At 31.2% G+C, this 15,825-nt stretch overlaps 1 protein-coding gene across 1 annotated transcript in view; it reads right to left on the reverse strand.

Moving 5' to 3' along the window:
* LOC145278355 (uncharacterized) overlaps positions 1-13,036 on the reverse strand; it is a 56,880-nt gene extending 43,844 nt beyond the window's left edge. Inside the window, exons 1-3 of the mRNA XM_080130646.1 lie at positions 12,982-13,036; positions 9,313-9,387; positions 7,086-7,188 (exon numbers count right to left, since the gene is read on the reverse strand). Of these exons, the coding sequence (XP_079986772.1) occupies positions 7,086-7,188; positions 9,313-9,382 (173 nt within the window). The 5' untranslated portion in view covers positions 9,383-9,387; positions 12,982-13,036. The remainder of the gene's footprint in view (positions 1-7,085; positions 7,189-9,312; positions 9,388-12,981) is intronic.
* Between the last annotated feature and the right edge of the window lie 2,789 nt (positions 13,037-15,825).

Raw genomic sequence — 15,825 nt, forward strand, 5'->3', positions numbered from 1 at the left:
TTAAGAATTATTACGTCCAGCCTCGTTGCTTGGATGAGTTTATCTATTTGTACGTTCATTCCTTGAAGAATTTCGTCTTGACTATTTTGATGTTTAAAAATAAAATCCTTTTTATAGTTTTTAGTGTAGTACAAACATTAACGTCACACGACGATGGTCCATCACCGATTATCTATCACCGATTATCAATTACCGATTATCCATCACCGATTATTCTAATTAGCAAAATCATTACCCGTTTATACATTTTATGGAACGTTTACTTCCAACATTTAATAATTCAAAATTTTCATCTACGCATTAAACAGGTGAAACGTCTATTATTTTATTATTCAAATCCGTTGAGATGAGTAATTGGTTTATTTGTTTGTTTGCGGATTGTTTTCTTCATCTTTCTTAGTTGTTGTTTCACAACGTTTCGGCCAAGTATTCCTCTGGCCTTCGTCAGGTGGTTAAACTGGGATCCGTGGCGCAGTGGATAGAGGCGTTAAATCTCTACGATTCCAGGTGGCCATTATCTAAAAATAGCGGTTTCAATCCTATCCAAAGCTGACCAGAGGATTAGTTGGCCAAAAACGAGGTGATACGACAACGATGGAAAGCAGTAATTACTGAGGATACAGTTAAGAGAATCAGCATCCCTATCCCGTTTACCAACAGATGAAGGACAGAGGAATAGTTGACGAAAAGTTGTGAAGTAATAACTAGGAAGATGGGAAAATAAATAAAAGTGAACGTTATTTTGCTTTAACTTTAAGTATTGGATTCCTCATCAAGTCTTAACAACTTTTGGGCGAACTGATTTTTTTTTTTATATTAGAACTTTAAGATAAGACATTTTTTGTTGTTTATTCTGTGTTTTTTGTTTTTGTTTTTTGTTTTTTGTTTTTTTTTTTCGCAATTAGGCAATTTTAAAAACATCTCAATTTGCTCTGTTTTTAAACCTAAACTTTCATTGTTATTGATCCTGGTATTCCGATGACAACGGGTTTCAACTTTTTTTCTTGTCCCAGAGTCTGACGAGTTTCATACCATGTTTTGAACAATTACTTCTGCTCTCCTTCTTCGTATCTGAAGAAGAAATGTCACATCGATTATTGTGAACATATCAAATTATTTTTCAACTGAGAGTTTTATCGATTCGTCTGCTTTGCTTCCAGAAATGTGTCCTTTCTACTTTCAACTCTTACTTTGAAAAATATTCACTTTGGACATTTTTGTCATCCGTAAATTTACTCCGTATAATTTTGGCGTCGAAAAGTCAGTTTATTTTCAAAACGGTCTTGCAATTTGTCGTTTATTGTTCAGATCTAGTTTTTGACAAAGACAATTTACGGGTCCATTCTTCAACACTCAGGTCTATAATGGCTGACCCTAGGATTCTTTTCTTTTCCGTCAATCAATACATTTATAAAGTCAGCAAAATTATAATAATAAGCTGGCTAAAACTCTAGATGTTCACAAAACACAAATAACTCTCTAATATTCGTATTATTTGAATTCTTCGGACTACTGTTCTCATATTAAGTATTATTTTGCAATGTTTTGTTTTCGGTCGATGTAACCTCCGACCCTCTGGGGAATCGTTAACAAGTTCACAACTTTTTTTCTGAAATTCTGACCATATTTGGTACAAATACACTGCTACTTGTGTCAGATAAATCCAGCAAGTTACCAGAAAACTTTAGTGATCGTCTCATCAGCATGAGGTGTGATCTCATCAGATCTAAAACATATTTTGGTCTGTGAATTTATTTCAAAGAGAATGTTTTCACCAAAAATAAACGAAGAGAGCTATCATACCCAAATAAGGACAGTGTCAGGAAAGGGCGTGTCAGAGTTATTGGCAAGTTTGCAGCTCGTATCCGCAAGTTTATCATTGAACGGAAATAAAACAAAAAGCTTTGGACATTCATCACTGGAACTTGGTGAACATGGCTTTCATTCAGTCTTAAGAGACAATGGATATCCCCTATAAGTGTTGCTGCGCGTTTACTTGTATAGCAATGTTGTGCAATAGTCCGCCACAGTACACTTCAGTTGGCAATGCTTCAATCCAATGACTAAGAAAATTATAAGATTTTCTAAAGATAAAACAAGCCGAGCATGCGGAGTCGCCATCCACGAGTGAAACATTTACTTTCACCATGATTAATGTTTGTGCAAAATTTCAAAAATATTCAAGGAGCGGTTATTGAGAAAATGCGAACAAAGAAACGGACGAAGGATTTGCGGACATTTTAACCCAGATAATGATCTCTAGGGTGAAGCAACCAGAGTTATTCAAGAAATTCCGTTCTGCCAGAAATTTACTTTCACCATGACTAATGTTGGTGCAAAATTTCAAGAAAATTCCAAGCTTAGTTAACAAGAAAAGGGCGAATAAGCGAACGGTCGAACGGATGAACGGGAGTGAATTACTAGATCCAATCCCTACTTTTTCGGGGGCCCAAAAATATATAAGAGGAGAATGTATACAGGATATTGTATTCTTTAATTGTTACCCATTTAGTTCTAACTAGGCTCAACGTTGCTTAACTTCAGTGAGCTAAGAGGAGCCGGTGTATTAACCTAATTATGTAGTATATAAGTCTGAGACGATAAAATGATTGTGGACAACTTAGTCATGAACTGAAATTTATTTGTAGCACGAAACGGTTATATTGCAGAGTATATTGATATTATTGTTGATTTCATCTATGGATTTTTCGATGAGTATCATCTTTTAAATATAAGTAATTGTAGTTTAAAATCATCCCTTAATATTCTAAAATTGACATTTGATAAACAATTCATAGTAATGATAGACAACGAATGAAAAAAATGTTGCTGGCGTCAGTATTTTTGGATGAAGTTATTATTTGTGTCTAATTAGCTAAAACTTTATAACTTTATAATATTCAGAAAACCACTAAAGCTTTGATCATAAAATTTTGAAGCGATCTAAGTATTGTATTGGCAAACGAAATAATCTGATATATAAAAAGCTATATATCTGTCTGCCTATCTCCATATTTTCAAACTTTATCTCCTCCGAAACTAAAAGTTGCAAAGCAGCGCTATAGGCCTCAAGTGATTGTTTTTACGGACTGTTCTTTTCTGGGTTTTTAGTCGATTAAAATAGTTTTATGGGTTTTTAGTCGATTAAAATAGTTTTTATGGGTATTTAGTCGATTAAAATAGTTTTTATGGGTTTTTAGTCGATTAAAATAGTTTTTATAGGTTTTTAGTCGATTAAAATAGTTTTTATGGGTATTTAGTCGATTAAGATAGTTTTTATGGGTATTTCGTCGATTAAAATAGTTTTTATGGGTTTTTAGTCGATTAAAATAGTTTTTATGGGTATTTAGTCGATTAAGATAGTTTTTATGGGTCTTTAGTCAATTAAAATAGTTTTATGGATTTTTAGTCGATTAAAATAGTTTTATGGGCTTTTAGTCGATTAAAAGAGTTTTAATGGGTTTTCGTTGATTAAAATAGTTTTTATGGGTATTTAGTCGATTAAAATAGTTTTTATGAGTCTTTAGACAATTAAAATAGTTTTTTATGGATTTTTATTCGATTAAAATAGTTTTTATGGGCTTTAATCGATTAAAATAGTTTTTATGGGTTTTAGTCGATTTAAGATAGTTTCCATGGTTTTTTAGTCAATTAAAATAGTTTTTATGGGCTTTTAGTCGATTAAAAGAGTTTTTATGGGTTTTAGTCGATTTAAGTAGTTTTAATAGTTTTTTAGTCAATTAAAATAGTTTTTATGGGTATTTAGTCGATTACAATAGTTTTTATGGGTTTTTAGTGGATTAAACTAGTTTTTATGGGCTTTTAGTCGATTAAAATAGTTAATATGGATATTTAGTCGATTAAAATAGTTTTTTGGGTTTTTAGTTTATTAAAATGGTTTTTTATGGGGTTTGAGTCGATTAAAATAATTTTATGAGTATTTAGTCGATTAAAATAGTTTTTATGGGTTTTAGTAAATTAAAATAGTTTTTATGTGTTTTTAGTCGATTAAAATAGTTTTTATGTGTTAAAAATGGATCAAAATTGAAAAAGCCTTTATTCGTTTTGTACATTCATCTTAGCTATTTTTAATTAAAAAAGTTTTTAATCGATTCATATGCGTGACACATTAGTTCAGCGGTTGCGTCACCGGCTTGGATTGCTACAGTTTCGGTTGTAGCTGATGGCACATAAATACATTTTTTCGTTTGAAATCACGACTCTTAATAATACATACGAAATCTAGACACATTAAAACATATTTATGCGTGTTTTACGACCGGGCAATGTCGCTAGTAATTTATTAAATATGTGCGACGTCAGAAATTATATGGTGACGTCATCATTTTAACCCACGTTTGCTCTGAGCTTTTCACCAAATATGGATGTATTTAGTTATGATACGATAATGAATAATACTCCAATGCTGTTTTATGTGTTAAATTCTGTTTTTTTCTTTAAAATCTAAAATTGAGTAAACAAAAACGTTTATTTTTGCGCAGTTTTTCATCAATAGTTACGAAGAGTAAAAATTACTCATACTAAACCTTATGTTTAGAATCTGTATTCGAATTTTGATAAAAACAAAAAACTATTACATGATTTGGATTCTTGGGCCTAACGAAGAAATTTAAATTAAGGAAATCTTGCTAAATTATTGTGTATTTGTACAAGAGCCAGGTAGGCCGTAAAAATGTTACCACATCTGGGCAGAAGCTGCTCGGTGCGCTCTATCCAACCTTGATAGAATTCAAATGCGGCTTCGAAACCTTGTAGGTAATGCCATTTTCACTTCCCTGCAACGTCTTTCCCACGTGTTTCTGCTCTATCGTCATTTTCATGGCAAGTGCTCGTCTGAACTCCAATCAATCGTTCACCCTTACCAAAGTTTCACAAAAACACTCGACTAGTTACAACCACTATAAATGATTTTCCTACTCTCTATCTGTGCCTAAATCTACACGCAGGTTCCATGAACAAAGAATCTTTCCTTTTTTATGTAGGATATAGGCAGTTATATTAACATAAGTAACTATTAGCATATAAATAAACAGACGGGTCTGGCAAATATATATGTAGCCTAAACCACCTGCCTGCTTAATATGTGTTCCAAAATTCGTAATGATCGGTTAATTAGTTTTAGAGTGAACCATATAAATATACATCTACCACCTAACTTTACATGAACAGATTCCTTGTTTCGTGCAACACATAATATTTGCAGAATATCTTTCCTGAAGAGGAATTGTCTGAGCATTTTAGTGTTCACATTGATTTATTGAAGGTAAATATTTATGACATTTATCAGTGTATAGTTTGCCAGTAGTACGTTCTTTTATAGAACACCATGACCGAGCTTTTAAAATTCTTAGTTTGTTTCTGTAGCTGCAAATGATCGAAGTGGACCTAGGCCTTTTCGGCAAGGTCTGATAGCTGTAGGGTCTCTGATATGAAGGAAGTACCACTGTAGAGATAGAAAGGGTTACATCATCTTTTTTATCTCTTCCCGCCTATTGTATAAACGATTTGAAGGGGGCCGTGTTTTTCCTGGGTGCCAGCCTGCCAATATGTATTTGTGTTTTTATTCCTATTTTTATATGAATTCCTCATTGTCTACGGGGTTTTTTTATTAAGAGAGAGCGTGTCACGGTTCGCAACCCGAGGAACATTTTGGATGGTTCATCAGCTAGGAAGCAGCTCCATGGTATTGTGTTCTACAGACGAGTAATTCTAGTAAAATAACTCTGCTCGTGAATTTTTTTGTTTAGATTCGGGAACAGCCAGAGAGTAATAAGGAATTGCTGATAGCAGTTGCAGTAAATCGTTTTCTTTTTGTTTTTTTTTTGTTTGTTTGTTTGTTTTTTGTTTGTTTGTTTTGTTTTGTTTTTTTTTTGTTGTTTTTTTTTTTTGTTTTTTGTTTTTTTTGTTTTTTTGTCGCGAGGACTTTCCAGGGGGATCATAGCGTGAAGCTAAATTAAGCACCTGCTGCGAAAACAAGGAAGTAGCAGACAGGAGAAGAGAACAAAACTAACCAGACTTTCACGAAAGGATGATCTGTGTAAGTCCTCTCCAGTAGAAACTCCCAGATGTCAGAAAGCCTTCTACTCTTATAGTTTCTTCCCCAGAACTGCTAGACTTTGGAATTCCCTTCCGGGTTCCTGCATCCCAAACTGTACTGACATGCAAAAGTTTAAGTGTAATGTGAACAGGCATCTTACTGCTCAACTCCCTACATAGTATCCCTGCAACTTATGTCCTTGATAGTAATCCCCTACATAAAAGTGGCACTGTGCTTTGTTTGGGGTGAAAATGTAATTTAAAAAAAAGGATGTCGTAACAATAATCTTTCTTATAACCTATTTGGCACATACAGGTAGACGATTGCATTAAGGATGTAATACCTACTGGAGCGGTAGAGTGATGTAACCATTTTTTCGACAACCTTGGCAACGGATTCTTGAGAATGCTTCCACCATCGCCTATACGTCATCTCTGACCATAAGCAGTCCATAAACGGCAGTGTTATGCGAGCTATTCGATCGACATAGTCTAACAACTGATGTCTTTTATGATATTTGCTGCTTAGATTTTCAACTGTCGATTCATGCGTGTGCATCAATTGGTTATTAGAGACGGGGAATATTGTCTTAAACTAATTATGCTGCATCACGAGGAGCAGTGTGACCAAGCCAACGTAGACCAAGCCAACGTAGACCAAGCCAACGTAGACTAAACCAACGTAGACGTTACTGTAAAAACACAGACAAAAAGGATCTCAAATCTTGTTATTGACGCAAGTTAATTTCTGATGCGATTAATGCAAAAAAAATATACTTCGAGTTTCCGTTAGTCTGTAAATCACGTTGACCACGTTTTAAAGCGTAGAGAAAGATGAACGGCAAAGTTTATCACTCAATTGAGTTTGTCATTAAATTTTTATTTTTAGCGTTTAGTGTTATGTCTTAGAACTTTAAGATTATCAAAACGTGACCACGTTCGACTAAGAATGTTTAGTCAGTGTCTTCATTAGGATATCATAGTGTTATTTTAGATTCGACAGGATTGACTTTCGTTGAATCACTTACTTTGGGTCTTCATTAGGATATTCTTTCTTCAACATCTTGAATATTTCCTCTTGGGTGACAGTCTGCAAGTTCTTTAACTCAACTTCTTTCAGCGCTTCATAGCCTGAAACAAGAGAATTTTTATAAAATACCAAACAAGCTTTTTAAAGACTATCAGAACGGATAAAAGGCCATTATACTTTTGTATAATATTCGAATGTACCTTTTCAATAATGTCAATTTGCTTTATTCTTACACGTATTATTGATAAAAAATATATTTTCAAAAACGCAGATAGTTTCATATTTTAACTAATTATAAATTCAAAAGGAAAAAGGAAATACAATTCTGTTTCCAGTATATCTTTTGCACATCCAAGGCTAAGAATGTGTTAAATAACATTTTATATTTAGTTTTAAAAAAATATCCTCTGTAACAATGTAGCCATGCACCGTCTGCTAAGTCTAATAAAAATAAATAAAAACAATCGTCCGCTGCTTTAAGGTCATTACATGTCTTGAATAATGGGTGTGTACGTTTGCTAGTATAAATTTTAGCCTAAGTACGCTTACTGTGATCTTGCGCGTGCGAGAACCAATAAAGTCTCTGATCCCCCCTCGCCAATCTTTCGCGAAAAACACCCGTCTAGCTGAAATCATTGTCAGTAATTTTCCCCACTCTTTATCTGTGCCTAAAATCAAAACGCAGGTTCCATGAACAAAGCTTCTTTCTTAGAAATGCACGCCTGTGGAACTCTGTTCCGTCTGCCTGCTTCCCACCGGATTACAACTTGGATGTCTTCAAGTCCAACATAAACAAATTCCTGATAAACCGCTTCCTTAAGCAAGACACTTTATCAAATCTCCGTTACTAACGATTACTACGATATTATCCCATTGATTACTGTACACGCACTAACCCTTATCCCTGATTGGCTTCCGGGCCTTGATAAGTGGTGACTATCATGTAAAAAAAAGTCTTCAGAGTGTACTCTACGGATAGAAAAAGTGTGAATCAGAACTGTGTGAAGGTTTCACGTGAGATGAAAGCGAGAAGAAACGGTTAGATTTTGAATAGACTAAGATTTGACATTGGAGATAAAAATATCGGCGATGGGCGCTTATTTGTTTGTTTATTTATTTATCTGCCTATCCGTATATTTAATTAGGTTAATATAACTGCCTATATGCTACATAATTAAGTGTAAATCGCATTAGTGATTATTTAATATTTTTCTCTCAATAAACCTCTATTTTCAAATCCTGCTTTCTTTTACTTTTATTTTGCAATAATGCAACTAAGTTATACGAACAATAAGTCCTGGGCGGAAAGACGCGGAGGACGAGATAAAACAACGACGAAGAAAAACACAATTTAGCGGATGAAAACGGGTTAAAATGTTTCCCGCGTGTCTTAATGCCCTATATACAAACTTTCAAGTATGTAGATAAAAAATTCGTTGAGTATATAGGTTGAGTTTTTCGCATGCACACACATTCTTACTTTATATGTATATAAAGAGATAGATTAGCTTCAAAATGTTTTACATTAATTCTAACACGCAGATCGTTTTATCTTATAAATTACTAGAATTCAATCTTAGAAAATGTCAGAATTTCCAAATCAAACATTTTTTGCATTTTGGATTTCGATTCAAAAAAAAAATTTATAGAAAGGCTAAATAAAGAGACCCTATTTGTTAATGCAAAATGTGTGGTTCTTATAAAATAAGTTAGTAGTTCTGCTTTTATGAACTCGTAATTTCCACGAAGTTACTACGGTGTGCCCGGTGGATGACGGGAAAGAACCGGAAACGGTCAACAAGTGGTTTTCTGGATAAGATAATTTTTTCCAATGTATTACTTTATCAATTTCAGTGATCGCCGCCATTCTTAATATGGGGAGGGTGGTGATCGTTTTAACAGTTTGTGTTTTTGTATTAAGGCTCGCCCGGCCGTTTCTGGCTCTCCCCGTCATCTGCCGGACACACCTCAGTAACTTCGTGGAAGTCGCGGGTTCATAAATGCAAAAACAGCAAGTAGTCTAAATTGAATTCTTTAAAAAATGGTTTCGATGCTGATTATCATATTTTTACCGTAATTTGCAGCAAAATCATTTCATCAAAGCGATGATTCTTTCAAAATAGAGCGTTTTTATTGCATTTAGTTATTTTGTTATATTAATCATGTGACTTGAATTAAGGTAATTTAATCCGCAAGAAATAATGAACTTTGTGTTTTCAACTCACTTGAAGTGTCGAAGAGTTCGATGGCCTGGCAAGTGGCCACGAGCAGGAATACGAGGAAAGGTTTCATCATGATCGCTGAAAATAAAAGAAAAAGAATTTATGAAGAGAAATTGAGATTTGCAAATGCGTATCTATTATACAATAAGTAGTTTTCCTTTTCAATACTCTATTATTTTTTATCCGTGCAGCGAACGTTTGGTCAAATTGAAGCTAATAACTCCGTCACATTTTACAATAATCATGCAGCTAATAAGAGACGGAAAGAAGTCTACTAGGATAGTGCAGAGGGTACATGGTGGAATGATAAATTTATTTTAAAACTTTTATTTAAAAAAATCAATTCAGGTTAATTAATTATGTAGTAGAGATTATAGATATTCAATGTAGCTGTCTTCAGCCTCAAGCATCGCGTGGATATGGGTCCCGAACTGGGATCATGCCTTTTTCCACAAGCGCCAAATACTCGACGGATGGCGGCAATTGATGTTGTTAGAGGTCATGTTGGTGATGTTCTCGACGTATGATTAAACGAAGTAGTTCGTGGAAACAATTTTATCGTTTCCCTTGTACTGGCATCCAAAATCAGTCAGTATCAGAGATAAATCAATAGTAAACGGCTGTTGTAATAAGTAATCAGAATTGAGAATCGAAAAAGATCGGAACTTTTGGGGTGAATCGTATTCGGTATCGAAATTGGAAAATTTTGTGCTTATATTTCGATGCCATAAACGATTCTTTTGCCTTCTTTTATGTGAGTATGTTTATAACAAAATCTTCCAATGTTGTATTAAAATAGTAAAGATTTGATTTTAAACCATCAGTAAAACGAAAATCTATAGATCACCCCCCCCTCCCGCAAGTCCATTATTACGTTTGAGAAAACATCTGCACATTTAACATGTGTTTTTGTTTCGGTAAAAATAAAAATTCTATAGTTAAATATTTAGAAATTTATAAAGAATCGGAATCGGAATCAGTAATTGTATCGGAATCGGGAAAAATACTGGAATCGTCTCAAGACTAGTAATAATGCAAAGTAATTTGCTCTGCTTATTGTAAAGGGGTAAATAGTATTGAAAATTTTGGTAAAATTGTCAAAGCTGCCTGTTTTGCCCGTGATCAGTCACTGTTAATGCCATGTTTGGATAAAAGAAAAACTAAAGTGTCAAAGAACCAGAAAACTAATGAGCATGCACCTGAACAATGATACTGGTTAAGCCCATGTAAAAATGAAAAGAGAAAAAAATTCGATTCCTTACGATAAAAACTGCTTTGCCGATGCGATAAAAAGAGTTAGAATAGATTTAAAACCATCCGAATTCGAATTAATGAGAACGAAAAAATAATTCGCATGAACGTACATTGACATGACTACGAAGAAACGTAATTATTCTTGACAGTTTTAGAAAACAACGATATCAAAATAAACTATACAAAAAAGCTATAAATCGACAAAACTCAGGTAAACAGTAAATGTAGAACCTATGGACAAAGAGATAAAACAGTAAACCACATCATAAGTAAATGCAGTACAATAACATGAAGAAATTGGGTTCGAAAACACATTGATATGATTACAAAAATATCAAATTTATTTGCAAAATAATAACCAAGTTAATCAATGTTAACAGATAAACTATTTACATTCACATCTGAATGATTGTTCACGGTTGCTTACACATGTTTATTGTATCCATCTTAACGAACTCCTTTGGTCAACTATCCCATGAAATAGAAGTACAGACTGAGAATATTTTCCTTTTTTTCTATTGAACCAAAAGCAACTGTGGTACATCTTTTTCGAATGTCCATTGTTAAAAAACTCCTTGAAAAGTAGATACTGTACGTGGAGACACTTCAACAAAGAAATAGGATCGTTACTGACAGTTTGACAAAACAACGCAATCAAAAAATGTACAAACACATAAGCGAACAAAGAGACAAAATGCGTAACTGAATACAGTAAAATTGCCCCAAAGTAATCAAAAACAGACATGACTCAGTTGGGAAGTGTTCCACTTGACCTATGTGAGAAACTGTACTTTGAATATCTATACATGCATGAAAACAGCATAATCTGACACGAGTAACGATAAAACAAAGGCATAAAATCTTATGAAACGTGGAAATACGAACATAGAAAGTAATTCAAATAAGTATATGATAATAACTAACTCGACAGAAATGAGTGAATGACACAAAGACAATTAGAAAAATACATAACGCAAAAAATAGAAAAGCTAAGTAAACTACAAAAAGCTAAAATCTGCAAAACTCATTTAAATAGTAAATTTAGACTTTGTGGAAAAAGAGACAAAACAGTTAACCATTTCAAAAGTAAATAATAGGACAAAAGTAATTCCAAAAGAGAAATGGTCAGGTAGATTTAAATTATCGTTTATGATTCTATACGAGAGATGTGGAATCCCTATTAAGAGCTTGACAAAACAACGCGATCAGAATGAACTATATAAAAGATAGAATTTAAAAAAAAACTTATATACGGACATAGAAACAAAAATATCGTAAGTAAATATAGTAAAATTGCTAAAAAAGTCCAAAAAGATATAACTCGGTAAGGAAAATGTATTATTACTATCATTATTATTATTATTATTATTATTATTATTATTATTATTAGTAGTAGTAGTAGTAGTAGTAGTAGTAGTAGTAGTAGTAGTAGTAGTAGTAGTAGATAAATAAAGGCATAAAATTCTCGGGAATGTGGAAATACGAAATTTAAATAAGTAACCCGTAATAACACAATGACAATTGTAAAAATAACACAGAAAATATAAAAGCTAACCATCGCCGCAAGAGACACCGAAAAATGGTCAAAACAGAAAACAGAAAAGCAAGACGAGGAAAAAAAATGGGTAAAGAAACAACTACACGGATAATTCGTACGATGACAAAAGATGAAACTCACAAAAACATCTTTACATGGCTATAAAAGGTATATAAAACACTACTAATAATCGCACAAAACAACACGATTAGAATCAACTATACCAAAGCTAAACACTACAAAACACACAAAAAAACAGAAAAATGGGATCACTATTAACAGTTGAAAAAAAAAACAACACGATCAGAATAAACTACATTAATCTAAAATCTGCAAAACTCATATAAATAGTAAACTCTGTGAAAAAAGAGACAAAACAGTAAATAATAAGTAAATAATACAACGAAATTCATTCGAAAATAGAAATTAGTTGCTTCTCTACGAGAGTAATGGGATTGCTGTTGACAACTTGACAAAACAACGCGATCAGAATGAACTACATTTTTTATTGCATTTTCACCCCCAAACAAGGCACAGTGACACTTTGATATAGGGGCTACTATCTGAAAAAAAGCCATACGCTACATGGTGCATACACTCTCTTCTTCTCATCCTCCGGTCGAGGACAAAACAGATAATAAAGTCAAGATAATTCGTGTCCTCATGTATTCGTTCTTCATTTTTTTTATCGATGATAAAAATCATTCGATTAGCGTTCCGTATTATGCATATGAGGATCGTTATTAAGCGGCAGCTGTTGTTTTTTTGTTTTTGTTTTTTTTTTCTTGATTTTTTTTGCGAGAACTCATGCGTATCATTATTTAAATGGCAAACATAAATATGAAATGGAAAGCATAAAGCGATAATAAAATGTCGCTCACCGTCTGTCGTCACGTCCACTTCAAATTGAATCTTCCGAATCGTCAGCTTGTGTCATTTTTTATACTTCGTTTCCGATATGCGTCACCTGGTTGTTTCCCAACAGCCATTTTGACGGAGTGTATTTGAATGGTCCAATCAGATATGGTTTAGATAATAATCAACGGTTGCAAAAAATTTATCAGCGTGTAGACACCGACAAGTGCACGCGCTGAAGAGCACACGCACACACGCAAAGTCAACGTTCACTACAAAACAAATATTGAACTGCGTCGTCACAAAATCGATTCAACAGTTATCTCAACTTTTGAACCGCAACATGTTTAAAAGATCAATTTTTATTTCTAAATTATAAATTATTAAATATTAATGAGAAAACTATTTTGTAACTATTCCATTCTAACTGCAATCGTGATGATGGTCATCCATAGAATGTTTTTCGTACTAATAAACTTCAGACTGACTTGTCCACCAATTGCTAGTTATGAATACCCAATAGACTTTGTGAAATTATATCCGAACAATGAAATGATTTAAATCACATATTAATTAATCTTGGGATTTACAGGCTCATCAAATATTGTTGAGGGGAAATAGTTTTAAAAGATATCCCAGCCAAATAAAATAGTTCAATATGTTTAAGCGTTGCCTTAAGGAGAAGTGCTTTCCGACTCCCTGGAAAACCTCATCAGTATGCCCTGTATTTAAGAATTCAAGTGATAAGTCATCTCCCTCTCAGTACAGACCAATAAGTCTCCTGTGTGTTACGAGTGAGTTGCTGGAATCCATATAAAATAGAGAAATAGTAAACCATCTCAGCAGAAACAATCTTTTTAGTGACACACAATATGGTTTCCGTTCTGCAAGATCTACCGCAAATGTGCTAACGGTTATATCTCATAGGATTAGTGAATCTCTTGACAAATGCTTCCTTTCTAGGAAATATAATGCATTCTTATATAAATAAAATAATAAAATAGTTCCATATATAAAATAACGCCATATATAAAATAACGCAAAATATAATGCATTCTTACATAAATAAAATAATAAAATAGTTCAATATATAAAATAACGCTAAATATAATACATTCTTATATAAATAAAATAATAAAAAAGTTCAACATATAAAATAACGCTAAATATAATACATTCTTATATATATATAAATAAAATAATAAAATAGTTCAATATATAAAATAACGCTAAATATAATACATTCTTATATAAATAAAATAATAAAATAGTTCAATATATAACATAACGCTAAATATAATGCATTCTTATATAAATAAAATAATAAAATTGTTCAATATATAAAATAACGCTAAATATAATACAGTCTTATATAAATAACATAATAAAATAGTTCAATATATGACATAACGCTAAATATAATACATTCTGATATAAATTAAAATAATAAAATAGTTCAATATATAAAATAACGCTAAATATAATACATTCTTATATAAATAAGATAATTAAATAGTTCAACATATAAAATAACGCCAAATATAATACGGTCTTATATAAATAAAAACATACAATAGTTCAATATATACAAATAACGCCAAATATAATGCATTCTTATATAAATAAAATAATAAAATATTTCAATATATAATATAACGCTAAATATAATACAGTTTTCCACAAATAAAATAATAAAATAGTTAAATATATAATATAACGCCAAATATAATACAGCCTAATATAAATAAAATAATAGAATAGTTAAATATATAAAATAACGCTAAATATAGTACATACTTATATAAATAAAATAATAAAATAATCCAATATATAAAATAATGCCAAATATAATACATTCTTATATAAATAAAATAATAAAATAGTAAAAAATATAAAATAACGCTAAATATAATACATTCTTATATAAATAAAATAATAAAATAGTTCAATAAATAATATAACGCTAAATATAATACAGTTTTACATAAATACAATCATAAAATAGTTCAATATATAATATAACGCCAAACATAATGCAGTCTTATGTAAATAAAAAATAAAATAGTTAAATATATAAAATAACGCAAAATATAATACATTCTTACATAAATAAAATAAAAAAAGTCCAATATATAAAATAACGCCAAATATAATACATTCTTATATAAATACAATAATAAAATACTTCAACATATAAAATAGCGCCAAATATAGCACATTCTTATATAAATTATATAATAATATAGTTCAATATATAAAATACCGCCAAATATAATACATTTTTATATAAATAGAATAATAAAATAGTTCAATAAATAATATAACGCTAAATATAATATGGTTTTACATAAATACAATCATAAAATAGTTCAATATATAAAATAACGCCAAACATAATGCAGTCTTATGTAAATAAAATAATGAAATTGTTCAACATATAAAATAACGCTAAATATAATACAGTCTTATATAAATAAAAACATACAATAGTTCAATATATACAAATAACGCCAAATATCATGGATTCTTTTATAAATAAAATAATCAATAGTTTAATATATAAAATAACGCTAAATATAGTACATTCTTATATAAATAAAATAATAAAATAGTTCAATATATAATATAACGCTAAATATAATACAGTTTTACATAAATAAAAAAATGAAATAGTTAAATATATAATATAACGCCAAATATAATACATTCTTATATAAATAAAAGAATAAAATAGTTAAATATATAAAATAACGCTAAATATATAAATTCTTATATAAATAAAATAATAAAATAGTTCAATATATAAAATAACGCCAAATATAATGCATTCTTATATAAATGAAAGAATTAAATATTTCAATATATGAAAT

The sequence above is a fragment of the Euprymna scolopes genome, chromosome 6 (assembly GCF_053919585.1).
Source record: "Euprymna scolopes isolate OS-2025 chromosome 6, ASM5391958v1, whole genome shotgun sequence".
Lineage (NCBI taxonomy): Eukaryota > Metazoa > Mollusca > Cephalopoda > Sepiida > Sepiolidae > Euprymna > Euprymna scolopes.